Source organism: Sinocyclocheilus anshuiensis, unplaced genomic scaffold, assembly GCF_001515605.1.
Source record: "Sinocyclocheilus anshuiensis isolate Anshui unplaced genomic scaffold, SAMN03320099.WGS_v1.1 scaffold63, whole genome shotgun sequence".
Lineage (NCBI taxonomy): Eukaryota > Metazoa > Chordata > Actinopteri > Cypriniformes > Cyprinidae > Sinocyclocheilus > Sinocyclocheilus anshuiensis.
Genome location: NW_015552625.1, coordinates 2,370,342 through 2,388,566, shown reverse-complemented (window position 1 = coordinate 2,388,566; position 18,225 = coordinate 2,370,342). Strand labels below are relative to the sequence as shown.

Genomic DNA, 18,225 nt, shown 5'->3' with positions numbered 1-18,225 from the left:
TGTGAAAGCCCGCAGGTGATGGAGATTTACCGCTGATTACAGAACCGGCTTTCTGACAAGATGCGCGTTAAATATCGCATGCGATTAATCGTGCAGCCCTACTAAGAACTTCATTTGGACAACCTTAAAGGCGATTTTCTCAGTATTTTGAATTTTTTTGCACCCTCAGATTCCAGATTTTCAAATAGTTGTGTATCAGCCAAATATTGTCCTATCCCATACATCAATGGAAAGCTTATTTATTCAGCTTTCATGTGATATATAAATCTCAATTTAAAAAATTGACCCTTCTGACTGGTTTTGTGATCCAGGGTCACATATATTCTCCATGACCATATTCTACATCCCTAATCCTGCCCAATACCTAAACTTAACTACCTTACTAACTATTAATAAGCAGCAAATTAGGAGATTGAGGCAAAAAGGCCTGACTTCTCCAATCATTTTGTCTGCATAAGCCCTTTCTTTTAATCAACTGCAAGCTTGCATGAAAACTTCCTGTTGTGGATCCTTACAGAATTTAAACCATTCGCAATTAATGAATTCATCCAATGATTGTTTCCCAGGTATCGTTGAGGACTATCAGCTGCCGTATTATGAGATGGTGCCATCAGATCCGTCTTATGCGGATATGCTTGAGGTTGTGTGCGTCAAAGGACTGCGGCCCACTGTATCCAACAGATGGAACAGTGATGAGGTGAGTCATCCAGCAGATGGCAGCATATTGACAGATTATATTTGCAGAATGTTTACAGATTTAGTTACTCTTTGTAGAGTTAATAAATATGTGCAGAAGAGAAATGTAGTTCATGATCTAATAAGAGTTTGGCTTCCCAGTGTTTGAGGGCCATGTTAAAGCTGATGTCAGAATGCTGGGCCCACAATCCCGCATCGCGCCTGACCATCCTACGAGTCAAGAAGACTTTAGCAAAAATGGTGGAATCTCAAGACATTAAAATCTAAGTGGTTTTTATTTCGTCTTTGACATCATTGTCCCCTTCACAGAGGAGGAGGAGAGTAGGTGATGGTGACATCTAACACAACTATGAAATATAGCAAGCTCTCTTTCTCTGCTGGATCAGACAATGGTGCCTTTGCTGCTTTCTGTGAAAGCTGTATCATTGCAAACTGGGATCAGAGGATTACTGCAACAGACTGAAACAGTAAAGTGGGAAAGATTGACATAAACCCCACTGCCTTAAAATACACTCAAGTTATTCTGCATATGTTTCTGTAGATTCTGGGATAAATTTCCTGCCATATGGATGAAATGCTGTTGACTTCTCATGGAATCTGTGTAAAGCATACTGTGATTTAATGTATGATGTGTAATATATTATAGTAATAGATGAACTGACAACAGAGCGAAAAAATATGCTATCAATATAATCTCGTCCAGTTAAAAGCTGTTGTAAACTATCTGATGTGTGGCATTTAAAAATCATAATTTAACTATACAGAAGTTCTTCTCTTATCCCCCACAGAAGCTTAAAGGTAACGAGATATGCATGCTGCATTTTCAGTAGATGTGGTTTAATTTGTCAAAATGGTTGTTGCCTAAACCATATATTGTTTGCGTTTTTAAAGCATGCTGTTTTTAACATCCTCAAAATAGAAAACATTCCCAGTGTGCAAGCCTTTGACCATATAGTTTCATAAAGTGAACCAGCTGCCGATACATCTCATTTTAATTAGGAAAGAAAACTCTTCATACTGACAGGTCGAGTGGATCTTACTGAACCGCATGCGGTCAGTATGAACACCCCTTCAAAGTTGCCAAACTACTGTGTTTGTAGTGTTTGTTGATACATTCCTGAGTTCACTTTATTTAGAGATGCTGGGTGCAGGTTTTTTGGTACGGATTACTATGAATGTGACTTTCGAGGATTTGGTGATATTCTGACCATATGTCCTTGCCAATATTATGAATCTTGTGTTTGAACTGTGTTTATGTTTGTGAGGAGGCTGAAGGTGAAGGGTACGACTGTAACATCTGTTAGTCATCAGTGCTTTATATTTCAGTAAGGGCTTCCAAAATACGGTCTTGGTAACTGGTACGATCCAAAACACACATTGTTGCATGGCATGTTTACAGAACTCCCATGCAGATTGAATTTTTTTATTCTTTAGAAAATGCAGTGTTGTGTTCTAGAATACTTTTTTTTTTTTTTTCTTCTCAGTGCCATTGAAAAAACCAATGTGATTTGTAATAGTAACAGAACAATTCACAATAGTTCTTTCCACCACTATCTGGACCCTTAAAGACAGGATGTGTGAATATACTATGTGCCAGACTAAGGTGCTTTGTACTTTCAGAACAGCCGGGAAATGCCAAAAGGGCATCTTGATTAAAACAATATGTCAAGGTTACTGACATGCTTACAAAAGGATTTAAAATGTTCTGAAAATAAATAATAGATCTATTAAAGGAAACATTATCTCACTTCAGAGTGGATAACTTCAGCATACAGTACAGTACGCTAGATAAACACTAGATTTGGTGTATATGAAAATACATTTGTATACATTTGTTGCTCTTACTACTATACAAGAAGTATGAAAATTGAATCATCTATATCAAATGCTTTTCTGTGGCTAAAAGAGATTTTAAAACGTTAAGTTAGCTTTTGATTGCATTAAAGAAAGTCGAATCATGGCTATTCTAGAAGAATCTCATCTTTTTCTTTTCAATAATTTTGTCTGAATTTTCCCAAATGCTGAATTTTGCATCCATCCCCTAAGGCTTCTGTACTTGATCCAAAAACTGAGAATGCACCTCCTCACTGTAATCTGAGTTAAGTATGTTGAAAGGGTGTTTTTCCCTTACTGTATATATGCCTGTAGATATTTCAGTGTGCTTTACCATAGTATCACCCCAGCCCATCGCTATGTAATATATTAAACAACCTGTCTAATTTGGAAACGTTTTTTGTTTTATTCAGCCCCATGTTGAAAGGGTGCCTTAAGATTAGTCCTCAAACTCTGTATAATATTTGTCCATGTAATCTTTTAAAAATATAATTTTAGTACACATTTTTTTTCTGTGGGTTTTGTTTGTTTTTTTGTATGAACTGAAAAAGTAAAATATCTTGACATCTATTTTAGGGCTTATAAAGAATATCGTAGTTGTCACACTAGACCCAAATGTAAATTTCGTAATTGCTATCTGTTATTTTAGTCTGTCAAATCCTGAATGAGAAATTTAAGTGGCGAGCAGTGCAAAAAAAAAAAAAGCATATTTTTGCCATCATGCAGTCCTTTTGCACCTTTAGTTAGTCGCATGTTCTCAGGTGGTCTGCCGCATTAGTAGACCCGCAAACGTGTTATCTTGTGGGTTGTTGCGCTCTATAGTTCCCTGCACCAGCTCTAGACGGAGTTCCTCTCCTTGCTCCATCTGCAGGATGCAGAGACGTGTTGCAGGTGCACCCAACTTCCTCTGGTTCTGCCGTAAGGAGGCAGCTACCTCTCCACCTCTCTTTAATTGAGCCAGAGATGGGCCTGGTCCAAAGTCCAGTGTTACCACAAAGAGGTAAGCACCAGAAGTAGGAGCACGAAATATGCCTGTTTCTGGCGAGTATAACTGTCCATGATTTAGGGTCACGCTTTCAAAATGTACCGTACAAGATCCGTTAGCACCTTCTGTAGTGCTGGCCAGGAACATAATTGGACTATCTGGGAGCTGACGAAGCACTGAAATCAAATGATAATGAAAAGGCATTAAAATATGAATGCTGTGAGAAAAAAAAATGAGACATGATAATGCAATTACAATTGACTCTCACTGGGGGTGCTCTTGTCACAAATGTCAACTAACATTTACTCTAGGTTCAATGTGAAAAACATTTTACATGCTTAATGTAGCATGTTAAATAATTACATTATCTACATTATTTCTGTCTAGAAATTGTTATATTTAGTTATTTATGGCAAGGGTCTCTGAAGCACGGAAACCTGCACATGACATAAGGAGGATGAAAATTTTGTTCCCACAACCTATTAATTCATGGTCATGTTTTAATTAATTAATTCCCTCATTTTAGTTGAATTATTGCCATATTGTACTAATTTGTTTCCTCATTTTAATTTCAATCATGGCCACAATTTAACTAAAACAAAGTTGTGGGAATTCTTAATTTTTGGCCATAATTCATGTAATGTACAAGGCTCTGTAACTATAAAACAACAGAATATTAAAATAATTTTGATGTGGCAGTTCTTTAATAGAGAAAGCCCTGTAAGTTACATTTGCAGTGGGGAAAACTGAGGATGAGTTCACAATGTAAATCGATAAAAAAAGAGGTATATTATTAAGAGTGTGAATACTTTTGCAAGGTACTATATGTTTAATTATCTCCTTACCTGCGGACTCCAGTGATGCATCCCTTTTGATGCGGTAATTCACTCGTTCTCCTGTCTGAACAGCTCTGTTATCTGCTCTCTTCCTTTGTTTCCTGTTTTGCTGTTTTGCTTCCTTTCTCTTCATCAAAGCTGACAGTTTATTCAAATCTACAGATATCTCAGAGCCAGTAAGTCCCTCTGTATTACTGAAAATGCTGTTGAAAACTCCAAGGTGGGTCTCAAGGTCCTTACGCAAAGTATCCACCTCGGACTGCAGTTTCACCTCCACACCACCAGTGGCAGCAGTTTTAGTGCAGTTGCAGCAAGAAGGACAACGATGTTCCTCAAGCTGTTTAATGTCAGCTCCAAGTTCCTTCACCATTTTCTCTAAAGTCCAGAAGTCATTATCAGAGTACTCTGGCAGCTCCTCGGACAGGTCAAACCTTTCATCCCCACGTCTCCTTTTGATGCCCACCGAGGCCCAGTCTGAAAGCACTGAGGGCTCATCTGCTGCCGTCACCTGATGGGCAGCAGAGTTCAGCATTGAGGCCAAGCTGCGACTGTGTCCATTGATCTGCTCTTGCATATCTCTGATGCTTTCCCTCAATTCTGGTATAGAGAAACGTCTTTTTTCCTCAGGAGACCATGCCATGAACTCCAACACCTCTTCCCCAAGCAAAATCTCCAGTACCTCCGAATGACGAATGGCATCCTGAAGCAAGGTGTTGAAAATGCTATGTAGTTGCTGGATCTTCTCGACCTTGGCCCTATCATGCTCTTGGAGTGTTTCGATGTCCTGCTGGCTGCCCAGTAGAGAGGCCTGGAGTTGCATCACATTGTGCTGTAACATTCTGCTCTTTTCCTGTTCAAAAGCAAGAGACTTTTGCACATTTAGTAGCCCTAGTTTCAGATCTTCCACGGTTGGAATCCAAGACAGACTGTCTAACATCTCCTGAGCCTCACGCTCATGGGCCAGCTTATTTTCATTCGCTATCTCTTTCACATTAGCTACAGTTTCTTCCAACTGGGTCACCGATGCTCCAAGCGCGATACAGTCACAATCCCCACTTGCCGAACTTATATTCTTGTAATACTCTGTATAGAGATAGTCGACATCAGTCTCCATCTCCTGCAGGGTGCTTTGGAGAACACTGATGTTGCTGTTTAGCTCATTAATGCGGTCAAGAACTGCTACCTTGGCTGCCTCCACCTCTAAACCGGTCTCCATAAACTGAACCTGGCTATTGAGGCCAGTCTGGACTATTTTCTTGTCCAGATCTCTCCAACCATTCTGGAGGTCCTTAATGTTTGCAGTCACTTGTTCATGGCCTTCAATCAAGCCACTAAGTCTCACTGTGTTGTTGATGACTTTGTTGTCCAGACGTGTGATGGCCTCCCAAACAGCTGTGCTCTCATAAGACTGACTCTGTGCAGGATCGGTCTTCTTTTCAGGCCAAATCTTCTGAAGTTCCTCATCCAGCCTCTCCTGCTCCTGCCGCACTTCAGACATTGACGTGTTCAGGGAGTGGAGATTCACCTAGAGCAAGACACACATTCAGTACAATAGTTCTGCACATATAAATGTGTCTTGAGGTTGAGTAAAAACTCTGACCTGTAACATCTTTTGGTTACGTTTGAGTTTGACATCTATGTCTGTCTTGAAATTCGTCAGGTTGTAGTGCAGCATGGTTTGCTGCAAGTGGAGCCTCGCTTCTACCTCATCGCGGTGGTTGTGAAACTGAGCTTTCACTTCCTCCAACTTCTGTAAACTCTCCCTCAACTCTGCCTCAACAGCCTCCTGTGGATTGTGCTCCTCACCACCAACCTCCAGAGGCTCAGTGACCCTCCCCTGCCCCTGTTCATGTCGGAGTTGGGCCATGTCCCGCTGCAATCCCTGCACCTCCTGAGAAAGCCGTTCCAGGGTTAGATTGAAACTGTCCAACACAGGTTGCAGCTGAGACATCACAGCCTCTTTCAAGATTGGTAGGAGCCCGTGATGAAGGTAAGGAGTTTCAGGTTGAGGAACACCTTCATTTACAGCATAAGGATCTGGAAAAATAGAAAGACATTGTGACGAAGCAAAGACACGTGAACTTTCATTTGGCCTTGTTTAGTGAAAATCTTAAAATAGATATGTTCTTATTGGTCATCAGTTTCTATGAACATTCTAAGCAACTTACAAAGAGGGGAATGCCAGCAACAATAATGTTTTGGAGAATAACCACATTGCCAAAATAGAAATTTGATTCTATTGTCATTCTTAGATAATAATTTTCCCTGTGGTGCTGTTTGTCCTGTTTGACATTTTGTGCTGCTCATGAGGAAACATCAAAAATATGTCCATTTCCATTTCAGCCTGGGTCATTCAACCAAACTTTGAACCTTTTAACTGACCCGTCAACAGCCCACGGTCTTTCACATCCCCTGCATTGTAAGAAACTATGTGTGTGGTATGTTTTGTTAGGGTTTTGTGCACAAGTTTTAGTTAAGAGTTTGAAGCAAGAAGAGATCTGTACATGTACAAGTTCCCTGCTGGGAAGCTGAATATAGTGGTCATGTGCTGTTTCTTATCCTTTTTAATCCTCTGGAACAGCTTCAGAATTTATGCTCCTGCTGTTTTTATTCCTGTGTTGTAAAATCGAACATATATGATTGAGTCAACTTTTATTACCCTGACAACATTATTACTAGTTGAACCACACTTCACACAGACACAAAAGCTCTGCCTACCCAGAACATCAGGGTAACTAGAAGAAAATTCTCCATTCAGACTTCAAAGTTTTTTCTTTCTTTTGTCTTATTCTGTGAGAGAATGCACATTTAAAAGAGGCTCTCAAGCGTTATTTATGTGACAAATGTGTCCTTACATCAATACCGCTCCAGCTGTTCAAAGTTTTCTCAGGGTATTGTGTGCCTGGATTCAATCTATAGCTGAACCTCTGTCGTTTCCATAGACCATTACATCACACTCATAACCATACAATGTTTGTATGGGGGGACTTTTTTTCCCAGGGAAAGAGAGGATATCCTGTGCAGGAACTAGTAATGAGAAGGCACAGTGAGGAGGAGTTGTCATAGCAGAGGAATGGAGGTTTTCCCCCAGTCTGCAGCATTATTTACTGTTCTGTTAATCTGGTATCCTCTGGACAGAACAGAAGGATGTAAGAGAGACCGGCTCTGGACGAGACAGACAGAATAATATCCCCATAATATCTCTGACAATGCATATTACAACCAAAGGAAGTGTCCGGTAAGCAAGTTTCTGGTGAAAGAGAGGATATCCTGTGCAGGAACTAGTAATGAGAAGGCACAGTGAGGAGGAGTTGTCATAGCAGAGGAATGGAGGTTTTCCCCCAGTCTGCAGCATTATTTACTGTTCTGTTAATCTGGTATCCTCTGGACAGAACAGAAGGATGTAAGAGAGACCGGCTTTGTACGAGACAGACAGAATAATATCCCCATAATATCTCTGACAATGCATATTACAACCAAAGGAAGTGTCCGGTAAGCAAGTTTCTGGTATGGACAACATACGTGATCTGTTTTCTGTAGTGTTTGGATGTACAAGAGAGTGGAAAGAGATACCTGTTGAATACATATATATATATATTACAAGATAATATTATGGATGAAAAGGGATTTTCGCATACTCTACAAACAACAGCAAGTAACTGTCAATATAGAGTGCTGCAGGAATTACAGATTTCTGTAAACTAACTTGGTTTGCATCACCCTGGTTCCCTCAAAACACCCAACTGTATTTTTTCATTGGCTTTTGGATTATTGCAGAATATAAAGTCTGTGATCAACAAGGTTTATGATTCTCACACGTTTTATCACAGTAATCTGTACAAATAAAACATAACTTTTACCAATTTTGAAGCCTAAATAGAATTGCCAGAATTAAAAAAAAAATAAAAGTAGGCTATAAACAAAGGACACCATGATCACATTTCTTCATTGTCAAAACCAAAACATTTCTGTCTTTATTTAAAATCTACAGGTTGGAAAGTTTGAGTTAGAATAGTTTCAACAGTGCAAGCATAAACACAATAAGACTGTAAAAGTGGACTATAAAGTAGATGAGTTGACCAGTTTGGCGTGTTGATGTTTCATTGTATTTACATATATAATAATTACATTGATATATTTCATTGTATCTCTGCAGTCCCATTTAGCATCTTGTTAGCAAGTTCTATGTGGTCAAAGCAAAGTCTGCGAGGAATATTGAATATAAAATTTAACATACCTCTCCTCTCAAAGTGGTCATGGCCAGCATGACGGCTGTGCTCATAGTCATCAGTGGGCTCTGCTGCAGTTTGATTCTCTACATCAGGTTGGTGAGCTTCATACGGTGGACCGCCAAACATTTGGTAATTATTCTGCTCTCCGTTCTCCCGAGTTAGTTTTTTATGTCCTAAGAAAAGAGAAGAAAAAACAGTAGTGCCAAATCTTATGTGGCATTGTGGTTGCATTGATTGATGATGCCTTTGCCATCATGCAGCTCTACTCGCTGCACGAATGTGACCTGTGCACTTTGACCTGTGCATTTGAATCTCAGGAAGGTCATTAGTAGGAGTGCTTAGTATCAGATTAATCAGCAGCATGGGAATTTCCAAGTTTGTGTCCAAAGCCTTTGTTTGTGTCCCAACAACCAACTCAAAGGATTATTTTTAGAGCTGTGGATTTGACGGCCTCCTCTGAAACGTGCTATTATTCTAGCATGCTCCAGTGCATGTGTGTATTTACCCAAGACCGTTTTGTTTTGTTCATGCTTGGACTGAAGCACGGTCATACACATTAACACCCTGTGTGGGCTCGCCCCTTGCCTTCAGAATGCTCATACGCCCTTTTTTCCGTCCTCCCATGTGGGGCAATAACATTCTCATAGCCAGCTAATATTTGCACAAACACGTTTTTCATTTCCTCAGTTTGTTTCAGCAGCCAGGCTGTGTCAGTCTGTCACAGGTCATAGAATGCTGTATTAACCAATCAGCATGCAGAGATGCAACTATCCATGTTGTATTAGAGTTCATTCAATTACAGATGGCAAAACTGTAGATCTTTAATTTATTTAAAGATGAAAGAGTTTTTACACCACATACGTCTGTCTGTCGCTTCATGTCCCCCTGGATGTGCTGTGCCTGCCATGCTGGGGTCTTCAGATTCTGAGACGTGGCCGTCTGTGACTGAGCACAGAAAAAACAGAGACAAAGAAAATTGCCTGGTTTAGCTGTTCTTATGTTTTCAAGAACATATGGCACCTCACCAGTGAAAAGCTCCTTTTACAAAAGCCATTTTGCATCGGTTTAGGACAATCTGGTCCAATTTACAGTAGATGAAAGAGCCAAGCTTGGTCATTAGCAGGGGGATGTTTATATACTTTTGGCCAAGCAGTGAATTCAGATCTTTAATGTTGTTACATGTACACAAGAGAGGAGTAACACCATGTCTTGTTATCTTTTGGAAATGGCAATACCAGTGTAGAAGCAAACCAGTTTATCACTGACTTATGAAGCAAGCCAGGCATGGTATTGCAAGCACTTCTTGTTCTTGGTTCCAGTGTCACCTTAAGCTCATCAGTACCTGTCTCCTCACAGTTTTTCCCAGCATGCCCAGGGCAGCATCGCCACAGCAGAGCAGTGTAGATTGTCTCCTTCTGTCTGTACACTGGCCGAGTGGACAGCTTGTACCTGCATACAAATTATGTTCCATAACGATTAAGTTATGAGATGTAATACATGTTTTTATGTTAAAATACATTTTCTATTCTAACTTAATATGCATCAACCAGTAAAAACTCAACCAGTGACATGAGTTTATGGGCAGGACCAACTGTTTGTTCAACCAATAGAATGTACTTTTTCAGCAGCCTATAGGTTCCAAGAGTGTTTTTCCCATTCATTTTTCGATAGGGATATTAAAAAGGCTTTGTTTAGGAGTTATACATCATGAACCAAACCAGCCAGCTTGGAGATGAATTACAACATTACAAACTTTAATTTGAAGGAAAAAAATAGGTCTTTGAGAAGTGGACAAAAAGTCAAAGGTACAAGACTGTACTACAATCCTATAAAACATTGAGAATGACATAATTGAATTAAAAACAAACATAAAACTATTGATTTAAAGATATTCATTTGGCACAATTTATTTCTCATAATTAAATAACTCTGATTGAGAATTGATGATTTCTCTGCAGAATCATGGGTAACACAGTTACCCATCAGTAATTCCACTGTTGAGCACAGTTATTTAAAAAACAAGTAATGCAGACCGATGGCTTCAACAAAAACCATCAGTTAACAACCTCGTAGTTCACAGGTCTATCTTTAAAAGTCCATTAGTCATCATTCAAAATTTTATTTTTACTTCCGGATCCCAACTGTGGCAGGTGATGGTTTGGTGCTTGTAGTGCAGAATCTACATTTCACCTATTTCACTTTTAAGATATAATGTATTACTTACATGACTAGCTGGCAGTCTGGGGTGCCGTTAGGACAGGGACTCTGGGACTTGATGGTGTACTTCTCAGTTCCACAGGATACTGCCACAGTAACAGCACGCTTGTGAACAAACGCACACCAATTCCTGGAAGGGAGAGTGAACGTCAGCCACACAACTTAGTAAGTATACTCTGTAGTTAGGAAACATCGGAAGTATCCAGTTCGGTCAAGGCCAGAGGTTCATTGTACCAATACACTTAGCAATAATACAGTTATTCTTGCATACTTGTGTTTAGCTGAAGTTTTTTCTCCTAGTTCTCAGGGTCAAGCCTAAAAATATTTAATTGTCTACAGGCAAATATTAACCTACAAATGACACATTAAGCCCTTCAATGTGTTTCTTGGAATGCATCCATGGTAATCTCAAATTAGTTTTTATGAATCAATGGCCGGATGTTTTCCTCAAAGTTCTTGGAATAAACACCATTTACAGCAACATTAAGAGTAAATAAGCTGCGATTCCTGCAGCAGCACTGTACATCAAGACAGCTTTTCACAAATTAAATAATAATCAGTGTCATTTTTGAGAGTTTCCTTCTGTATATAAAAGTTATGTGAATATACAAAGCACATTAATATTTAATGAGGCAATCACTGTGGCAGCTTATGATTGGTTGTCTCTTGATGACAACTTGACGTTACTTTCTCACACACTGTAAACATTCATAGATAACCTCTTTTCAGGGTTAAAAGTGGTGCAAAACACCATTCAAAATTACAAGTGTGAAACATTGAAACAGTTCCAATCATATGTGTATGCAGAATTTTCGGATCCATTTGAGCTTTGAATATGTTGAAATATTTGAACTTTTGCAGCTAGATCCTGTCCGACCATCAAACTGGATATGATGCATCTAATCAAAGCTATGAGATTAGTGAAGAACAAAGTTAGAATTATCAATATATTTCCACAAAAATATAATTTTTGAAACACTATTTCTTTAAAATGGATAGTTATGAATAATTACATCCAAATAATATACATTGTTACAGGAGACATATTATGCCCCTTTTTACAATATGTAATACAGGTCTCTGGTGTCCCCAGAATGTGTCTGTGAAGTTTCAGCTCAAAATACCCCACAGGTCATTTATTATATCATTTTGAAAATGCCTATTTTGAGTGGAAGCAGAAACACGCTGTTATTCGTCCCTGTCTCTTTAAATGCAAATGAGCTGCTGCTCCCCGCCCCCTTTTACAGAATAGAGCTGCTTCATTACAGCTTGTACCTGCTAAAAACATCTGTTTTGGTTCTGACAATGTGTCCACCAAATCCAGTTTATTTTGGCATACAGTTGCTTCCTTTCAAACCAGGAACCAAAGAATAGGTGTCTGGGTGCCAACAGCCATGACTCATTGATAATAGTGCTGAGAGCATGGCATCCCTGATCTAATCTGGCAGTGAGAGAGATGAAAAGTTCTCTATTGATTTACAATGCTGTAAAAAACAGAGCCCCCTTCTGACCTGGGCAAGCCCAAACACCCTGTTCCTGCTTTGACCTGTTGAATACAAATTAGGAGCTCAATTAGGAGATAAATAAAATGGAAAGGTCATTGCTTCACACAAAGGACAGAGAAGGTTTGTCACAGGTTTAGAGAGGTTGGTTACATACACTGATTGAGGGTGGCTGACCAGAAAGACAAAACACAGCACTAAGATTTCATTGGGTCCAGCTGTGAGGTCCATTTCCTGAGGTCACGGCAGAGCTCATGATGATGTGCTGCAGTTATTTTACATCATTAGAACTGATCTTTGACATGAGTCTTTGTTACTGATTATGAGTAAACCGGTAACACTGAACAGAGATCAGAGGTTTGTTGAAGTTAAAGGCTGGACAGATAAGGCTCTGTGGGTAGATGTATTTGGAAATGGTCCTCTGAGGAGGAACATCATCCTGCAATTGGTTGTTTTAACTTGCTCAATCCTCTTGATGTATGATTCATAGTCCACAAGCAAGACGGGTCAAAACCTCCCTGCCAAATCCATCACATCCACTGCCGAGTTGTGAATTCTTTGTGTGTAATTGTTCAGTCTTTGGTCAATGGTTAATGCGTTCGGTATGAGCTTGAGAATGAGAAACTCTGTATTGGTCTCTCCATAAATCAAACACGAATGTAGGGCAGATCAGGTCAAGAGGAGCGGTATATTTCGAAATAATTTTGATGACTAAATGACTGGGAATACGCCAGGTTGAGTTTTTGATTTGTGTTACGTATCGTGTGGTTCTAAACCCACAGGCCATGATACATTCAACATAGCCAAATTAATCAGTTAAGCAAAGTTGCACTTCAGTTATAAGCCAAAACACAACACAAGCATACTCGTTCCAACACTATTGGTAAGTAACAGCACTATTTATGAATGATTAGTAATACCTAATGCGTTTTAGATCATTAGACTATGAAACTTACAGCATGACTTATCCTAGAGAGCTTTACGCAAGGTTTGAGCTGAAACAAAATACAACTGTGTACCATACATGCCACAGTTAGTCTTACATAAACAGCTTTAGTGCTTGTCTCCAAATAGAATAAACTGTGTGACAAAAAACTATTTTCAGTATACAAAATGTCAGAGTAAGGCAAAACATCTAAGTGGTGATTCTTGTGTAGCACAGTCAATTTTCTGGTAATGCACACAAACTGAAAATGTCAAACAGAGGGGAATCGTAATGCAGATGTAAAGACGTTTGTCTCTGTTGTTGGAGTTAACACAAGGAGTGTTTCAAACATTACTTGGTCGTTCCTCTGACATTATATTTGTTTTGATAACTAAGCTGACCGTAATGTTCTCATTGATTAATAGGATCTGAAGGTAAAGGGATTAAAGGTCTCAAGACAAGTTACTTAAAGCACGTGAATCATTGTAGTTTACAAGTCTGTGATTTTGCTTTATTCTGGGGCAGACTGGGATTAAAGGATTAAAGGATGGTGCACAACAGACTTGCTTCTCGTTGCCTTCATCTCTGGTTTACGTTAGCTTCTGTAACCCTAAGAAGAGGTTAAATCGAACTGGAATGATCTGGAGCCGAATTCGGGCACTCTTGATACAGAAAGAAAGACAAATTAGACAGTTTGTTTGTCAGTCCATTCAATTTAATCTTCTGTCTCCATTTAGTGAGTTTACTTGTTCAAAAAACTAAAATTTTACTGCATCACAGACAGAAAGTTATGTACAGAACTGGGTGTTAAATTTTGGCCCATATATACTCCTTTTCCCTAATCAGCACCTTTCAGGCTTAAATCAGACTTTGTCACTTCCTGCCATATAGTTCTATGGATGGACATCTCTGTAAGCACATTGCCTTTCCTTCTGCGTTTTGCCGATTAGTGTCCCCTCACAGAAAGGAAGCGTCAGACGCTCTGTCCCTCTGGCAAACTTCCCTCATCCTGGGATCCTTACCCAACGAAGATACCCACGGACTTCCACGCATACAGACTGACATTACATCTAACCTTTAGCCCCTTTTTTTTATACTTTCCGTTGGTCCGCCTGTGTCATTTTCCAGAAAGTGTACTGCAAAAAAAAATCATTCTCTTAATCAGTATTTTTGTCTTGTTATTAATACAAATATCTAAACATCCGTAAGACAATATATATATTTACTTAAGAAGTTAACTGAACAAGATATCATTTACTTACAGATAATGTACACTATTGTTCAAAAGTTTGGGGTCAGTAAGATATTTTTTATGCTTTTGAAAGAAGTCTCTTATGCTCACCAAGGCTGCAAAACAGTAAAAACACTAATGTTGTGAAATATTATTACAATTTAAAATAGCGGTTTTCTATTTTAATATTTATTCAAATGTAATTTATTCATCATTACTCCAGCTCTCACATGATCCTTCAGAAATCATTCTAAAATGGTGATTTGGTGCTCAAGAAACATTTCTTCTTATCAATGTGCTGCTAAATATTTTTGAGGAAATCGCAATACTTTTTTTTAGCATTCTTTTGTGAATAAAAAGTTAGAAAGAACAACATTTATTTGAAATTGTATTCTTTTGTAACATAAATATGTTACTGTCATTTTTGACCGATTTAATGCATTAATGTGGAAAAAAAGTATTAATTAAAAAAAAATCTTACCGACCTAAAAATTTTGAATGGTAATGTTTTCTGAATGAAGTGTATTTTCCTTACCACACTGTAAAATAGTGAACATCTCAAGCCATAACTTATTACGAGTTGGAGCGAAACTTGTATACAAATGCCTGTAACAAATCAAAGAGCTTTGAAAAGCTGTTTTGATGTTTTTATCAGCAGACATTTATCCTACTGTATACAAAGTTGAAATATTAAGGCTGAATATTAACGGAGGATTTAGTTTGACTTTGGATCCTCTAAACAGGCTTCCCATTGTCTCTGACTGTTGTACAGCAGCTGCAACAGATAAAACTCTCCCATCCATGTCATTCCTCTGATTCTAGTCCAAGAAATAAAGCTCATTATAAGCAAGTGAAGTGGTGAGTTTATATTGATTTGAGCACAAAAGGAAACAAGGATTTTCTTGTTTCTTTTCTTTTTTTTGTGACAGACAGACCTCTGTTGAGATTGGTTAAGACCCAAGAAGTAAATTGTATGCAAAACTTTTTTAGGGCCAGGTCGTAAGCTAGAGCAGCTTCCTGAGACAGACCCAGGATGAAAGCAGATGAACTAAAACCACATCAGAGAAAGAAGAGCGTGTGAGAGGATTTGAAATATAGAAACCGAATACACAGGCATGGAGAGAGGTACGCATGAGTGTCAGGTCAGAACATTCACATTCAGATGAATTCAGGGGATTTCAATGACAAAAGACGAGTGTCTTGATGATTTGACTTGTTGTGATACTGAACAGCTGTTTTTTGTTCAGAAAGCTTGAGAAACTTTGTGAAGTTAAATTTCTATTTAAATTATTTCCGACAATTTTTATCTAATTTTCCACAAAAGTACAAAACATTCCCTTTGTTACCGTGATCAGTGATATTTTCCTCCAGCTCCCTCCAATTTTGTGCACCTGGGCATCAAACTCTCTCTTTGTCACTCTGTCTTTCTTTCTAACTATTCAGAACTGTCCATGCGTGCCAAGACATCACATCTCTAAAAAAGGATCTTTTCTTTCATCCACAGACCGAGACCTCCCCTAAATTCCACCTGTTATTTAACAAACCTTTTATGTTACCCTAATCTAGGCTTAAACGATAAACATCAAAATATTAAAAAAGACAAGTTACCATTACAAAATAAATGGAAGCATTGCAACTGCAAATGCAGTTGATTATTAATAATCATCTGTAAAAACCTGTAAATGTTTTATGTATAATAACATGTATTGTTAATTCATACATAAAATGTTATATTCAAATTAAAACATATAATTGTCGAATATACAATTTCTGCATGTGGCATTTAAATAACTGATCATTAAAACATTGAATGTTTCTGTAAATACCTCATATGTTGTATATATTGCTAATTCATTCATATGTTATTAAAAACTACACCTACAGAAGTTACATTTCTTTGAATTAAATTCCTTATTTTTTTAAATAATTAGAATTCTGTAATTAATAAATGACTGTACAGTATTTGCTACCTCAAATCAAATCCCAATTCAGTAACCGCATGAATTGGACTTTGAGAGGCAATGCTCAGTTCAATTCTGAATGGGGCCGTAATGGGATCTTAATCAGACCCAAACCAGATGTTCTTCCTTTAATCACAAGGACACCATATTAAATACAAAGTGAGGGTGTTATCAGAGACTCAAGCCTGCTGCTGAGCAAACTGGGGTGTAATGTATGTATGCGGGTTGACGTAAAGAGTGACCCAGCTCTTGTACAAAGATTAAACTGAGTCTGATCTCAAAGCGCAGGAAACATTCGGCTCCTATCTGCTCCAGGTAATTAGGCTGAATTATATGGATTAGCCAGAGTTAAGAGAAAACATATGGGCACTCTTGAGGAGATGTGGGGTTAGAGGAGACCTTTAAGCACAGAATTTTCTTAGTAACAGGTACCTCCAAATGTTTGCTGGAACGCTTTTCCTGTGTTTAGCTTCCACATCAGCCAAACATTGATTGTAACAGAGATGGGGAAGATAAGAAACCTAACTTTACTTTGTTTTTACAGAAATTGCTTCACAAGTTGCTCTGCTTCAGCCTCATGTGGTGTATTTTTTGAAAGATATATATTCTTTTATTCAGCTAGCCTATGATCTATTAAACTGATCAAAAGTGAAAGTAAAGAAATTGTTACAAAAATGAGCTTTGATAAGAAGATAAGAAACTTGAGGAAATGATGGAGAGGAACCCAACTTCAATTGTTTTTACAACCTCACAAGCTGCTGCTCTGCTTCAACCTGGGTGGCTCTCCAGGATAAATAATGAGCTCTAAAATCATGCAAACCATGCACGTTTTTTATGACATACATGTAATGAGCCAGATTGTGAGAGAATTACCCTGGTGGACAACCCCCTTTTCAGCTAAAACCTCAAGAAATGACTTTATATTTTTGTACAATGTGGTCACGAGTATGTGTTTGAATCACATGAAGCATGCTGAATGAATGGAGAACAGCAACACTTACCCAGTGCGGAGTAAAGAGCCCCCAGCTGATGGATCTGATGGGTCCCCTGTTCCCTCAGGCACGTCTGGAGAAAGATGTCCAGGAGTGGGATCATGGTGTCCATGACCAAGTGGATGGTGGACAGACCCATACACATCAGGGCTCTGCCTGTTTAGTCCTTGACCATGATGAGGTGCTCCAAACCCAACCAGTGGAACTCTGTGGTCCCATCCACCACCTTCTGACATGTCCTTCAGTTCATCCTCCTCTTTTAGCTCCGGGTCTCTGGCTCTGACCTCACATCGTGCTGCGAGAAGCAGCCCCTGGAGTAGCACGGCCAACCTCAGCACCACCATATCTGTGTGCTCCTCAAAACACACAGGAACCACTACAAACACGAGAGAACAAGATGTTGTAAAGCCGCTGCTCTCTGGTGCCTTATGGAAACTCTCCGCTCCCCATCTCGAAAATGATCCTCTCCCTCCCTTCTCCTGTCAGTCCACTCCCCTCCGTTCCCTGTGTCCCCCACCTCTATCTATTCCCCTCCCTCATCTTAATAGTTTCAAAGACCTCCAACAATCCTCGGAAATGCCCGTGGAAAGGTCGCGGAGCCTGGAACAATGAAGCCCGTCAGCTCTCAGGCTTTACATGCTCGGAGGTGCTGGACACACACACTTGACTGTATGAGTGAGGAAGCAGTCCATTTCTCTTGGCTGGTCACCAGAAGTTTTACACTCTTATCACCTCTTGCTGCTCTTGTCTCCACTCGACACTAAGTAGCTCAGGAAAGGGATGTTAAAGCTGAATGCAAGAGTATTACGAGAAGA

General features: G+C 39.1%; 2 protein-coding genes across 2 annotated transcripts in view; one reads left to right on the top strand and one right to left on the bottom strand.

Moving 5' to 3' along the window:
* Nucleotides 1-2,156, top strand: part of LOC107666410 (bone morphogenetic protein receptor type-1A-like) — a 30,478-nt gene extending 28,322 nt beyond the window's left edge. The window contains exons 12-13 of the mRNA XM_016457679.1: nt 567-697; nt 838-2,156. Coding sequence (XP_016313165.1) covers nt 567-697; nt 838-963 — 257 coding nt within the window. The 3' untranslated portion in view covers nt 964-2,156. The remainder of the gene's footprint in view (nt 1-566; nt 698-837) is intronic.
* A 17-nt stretch (nt 2,157-2,173) lies between these two features.
* LOC107666404 (multimerin-2-like) lies at nt 2,174-17,884 on the bottom strand. Its single transcript, XM_016457669.1, has 8 exons — nt 17,420-17,884; nt 10,807-10,929; nt 9,925-10,031; nt 9,444-9,527; nt 8,588-8,755; nt 5,951-6,387; nt 4,360-5,875; nt 2,174-3,690 (listed from the first exon to the last, which is right to left on the bottom strand). The coding sequence occupies exons 1-8, from the start codon at nt 17,752-17,754 to the stop codon at nt 3,287-3,289; spliced, it is 3,174 nt and encodes a 1,057-aa protein (XP_016313155.1). The 5' UTR covers nt 17,755-17,884; the 3' UTR covers nt 2,174-3,286.
* Between the last annotated feature and the right edge of the window lie 341 nt (nt 17,885-18,225).

Coding starts and splice junctions, on each gene's coding strand:
- LOC107666404 (XM_016457669.1), bottom strand. CDS start 17,754: ATGGTGGTGCTGAGGTTGGCCGTGCTACTCCAGGGGCTGCTTCTCGCA. Junction 9,528..9,924: donor GAAAAACTGTGAGGAGACAG/GTACTGATGAGC, acceptor TTCTGTGCTCAG/TCACAGACGGCCACGTCTCA. Junction 3,691..4,359: donor TGCATCACTGGAGTCCGCAG/GTAAGGAGATAA, acceptor ATTTGATTTCAG/TGCTTCGTCAGCTCCCAGAT.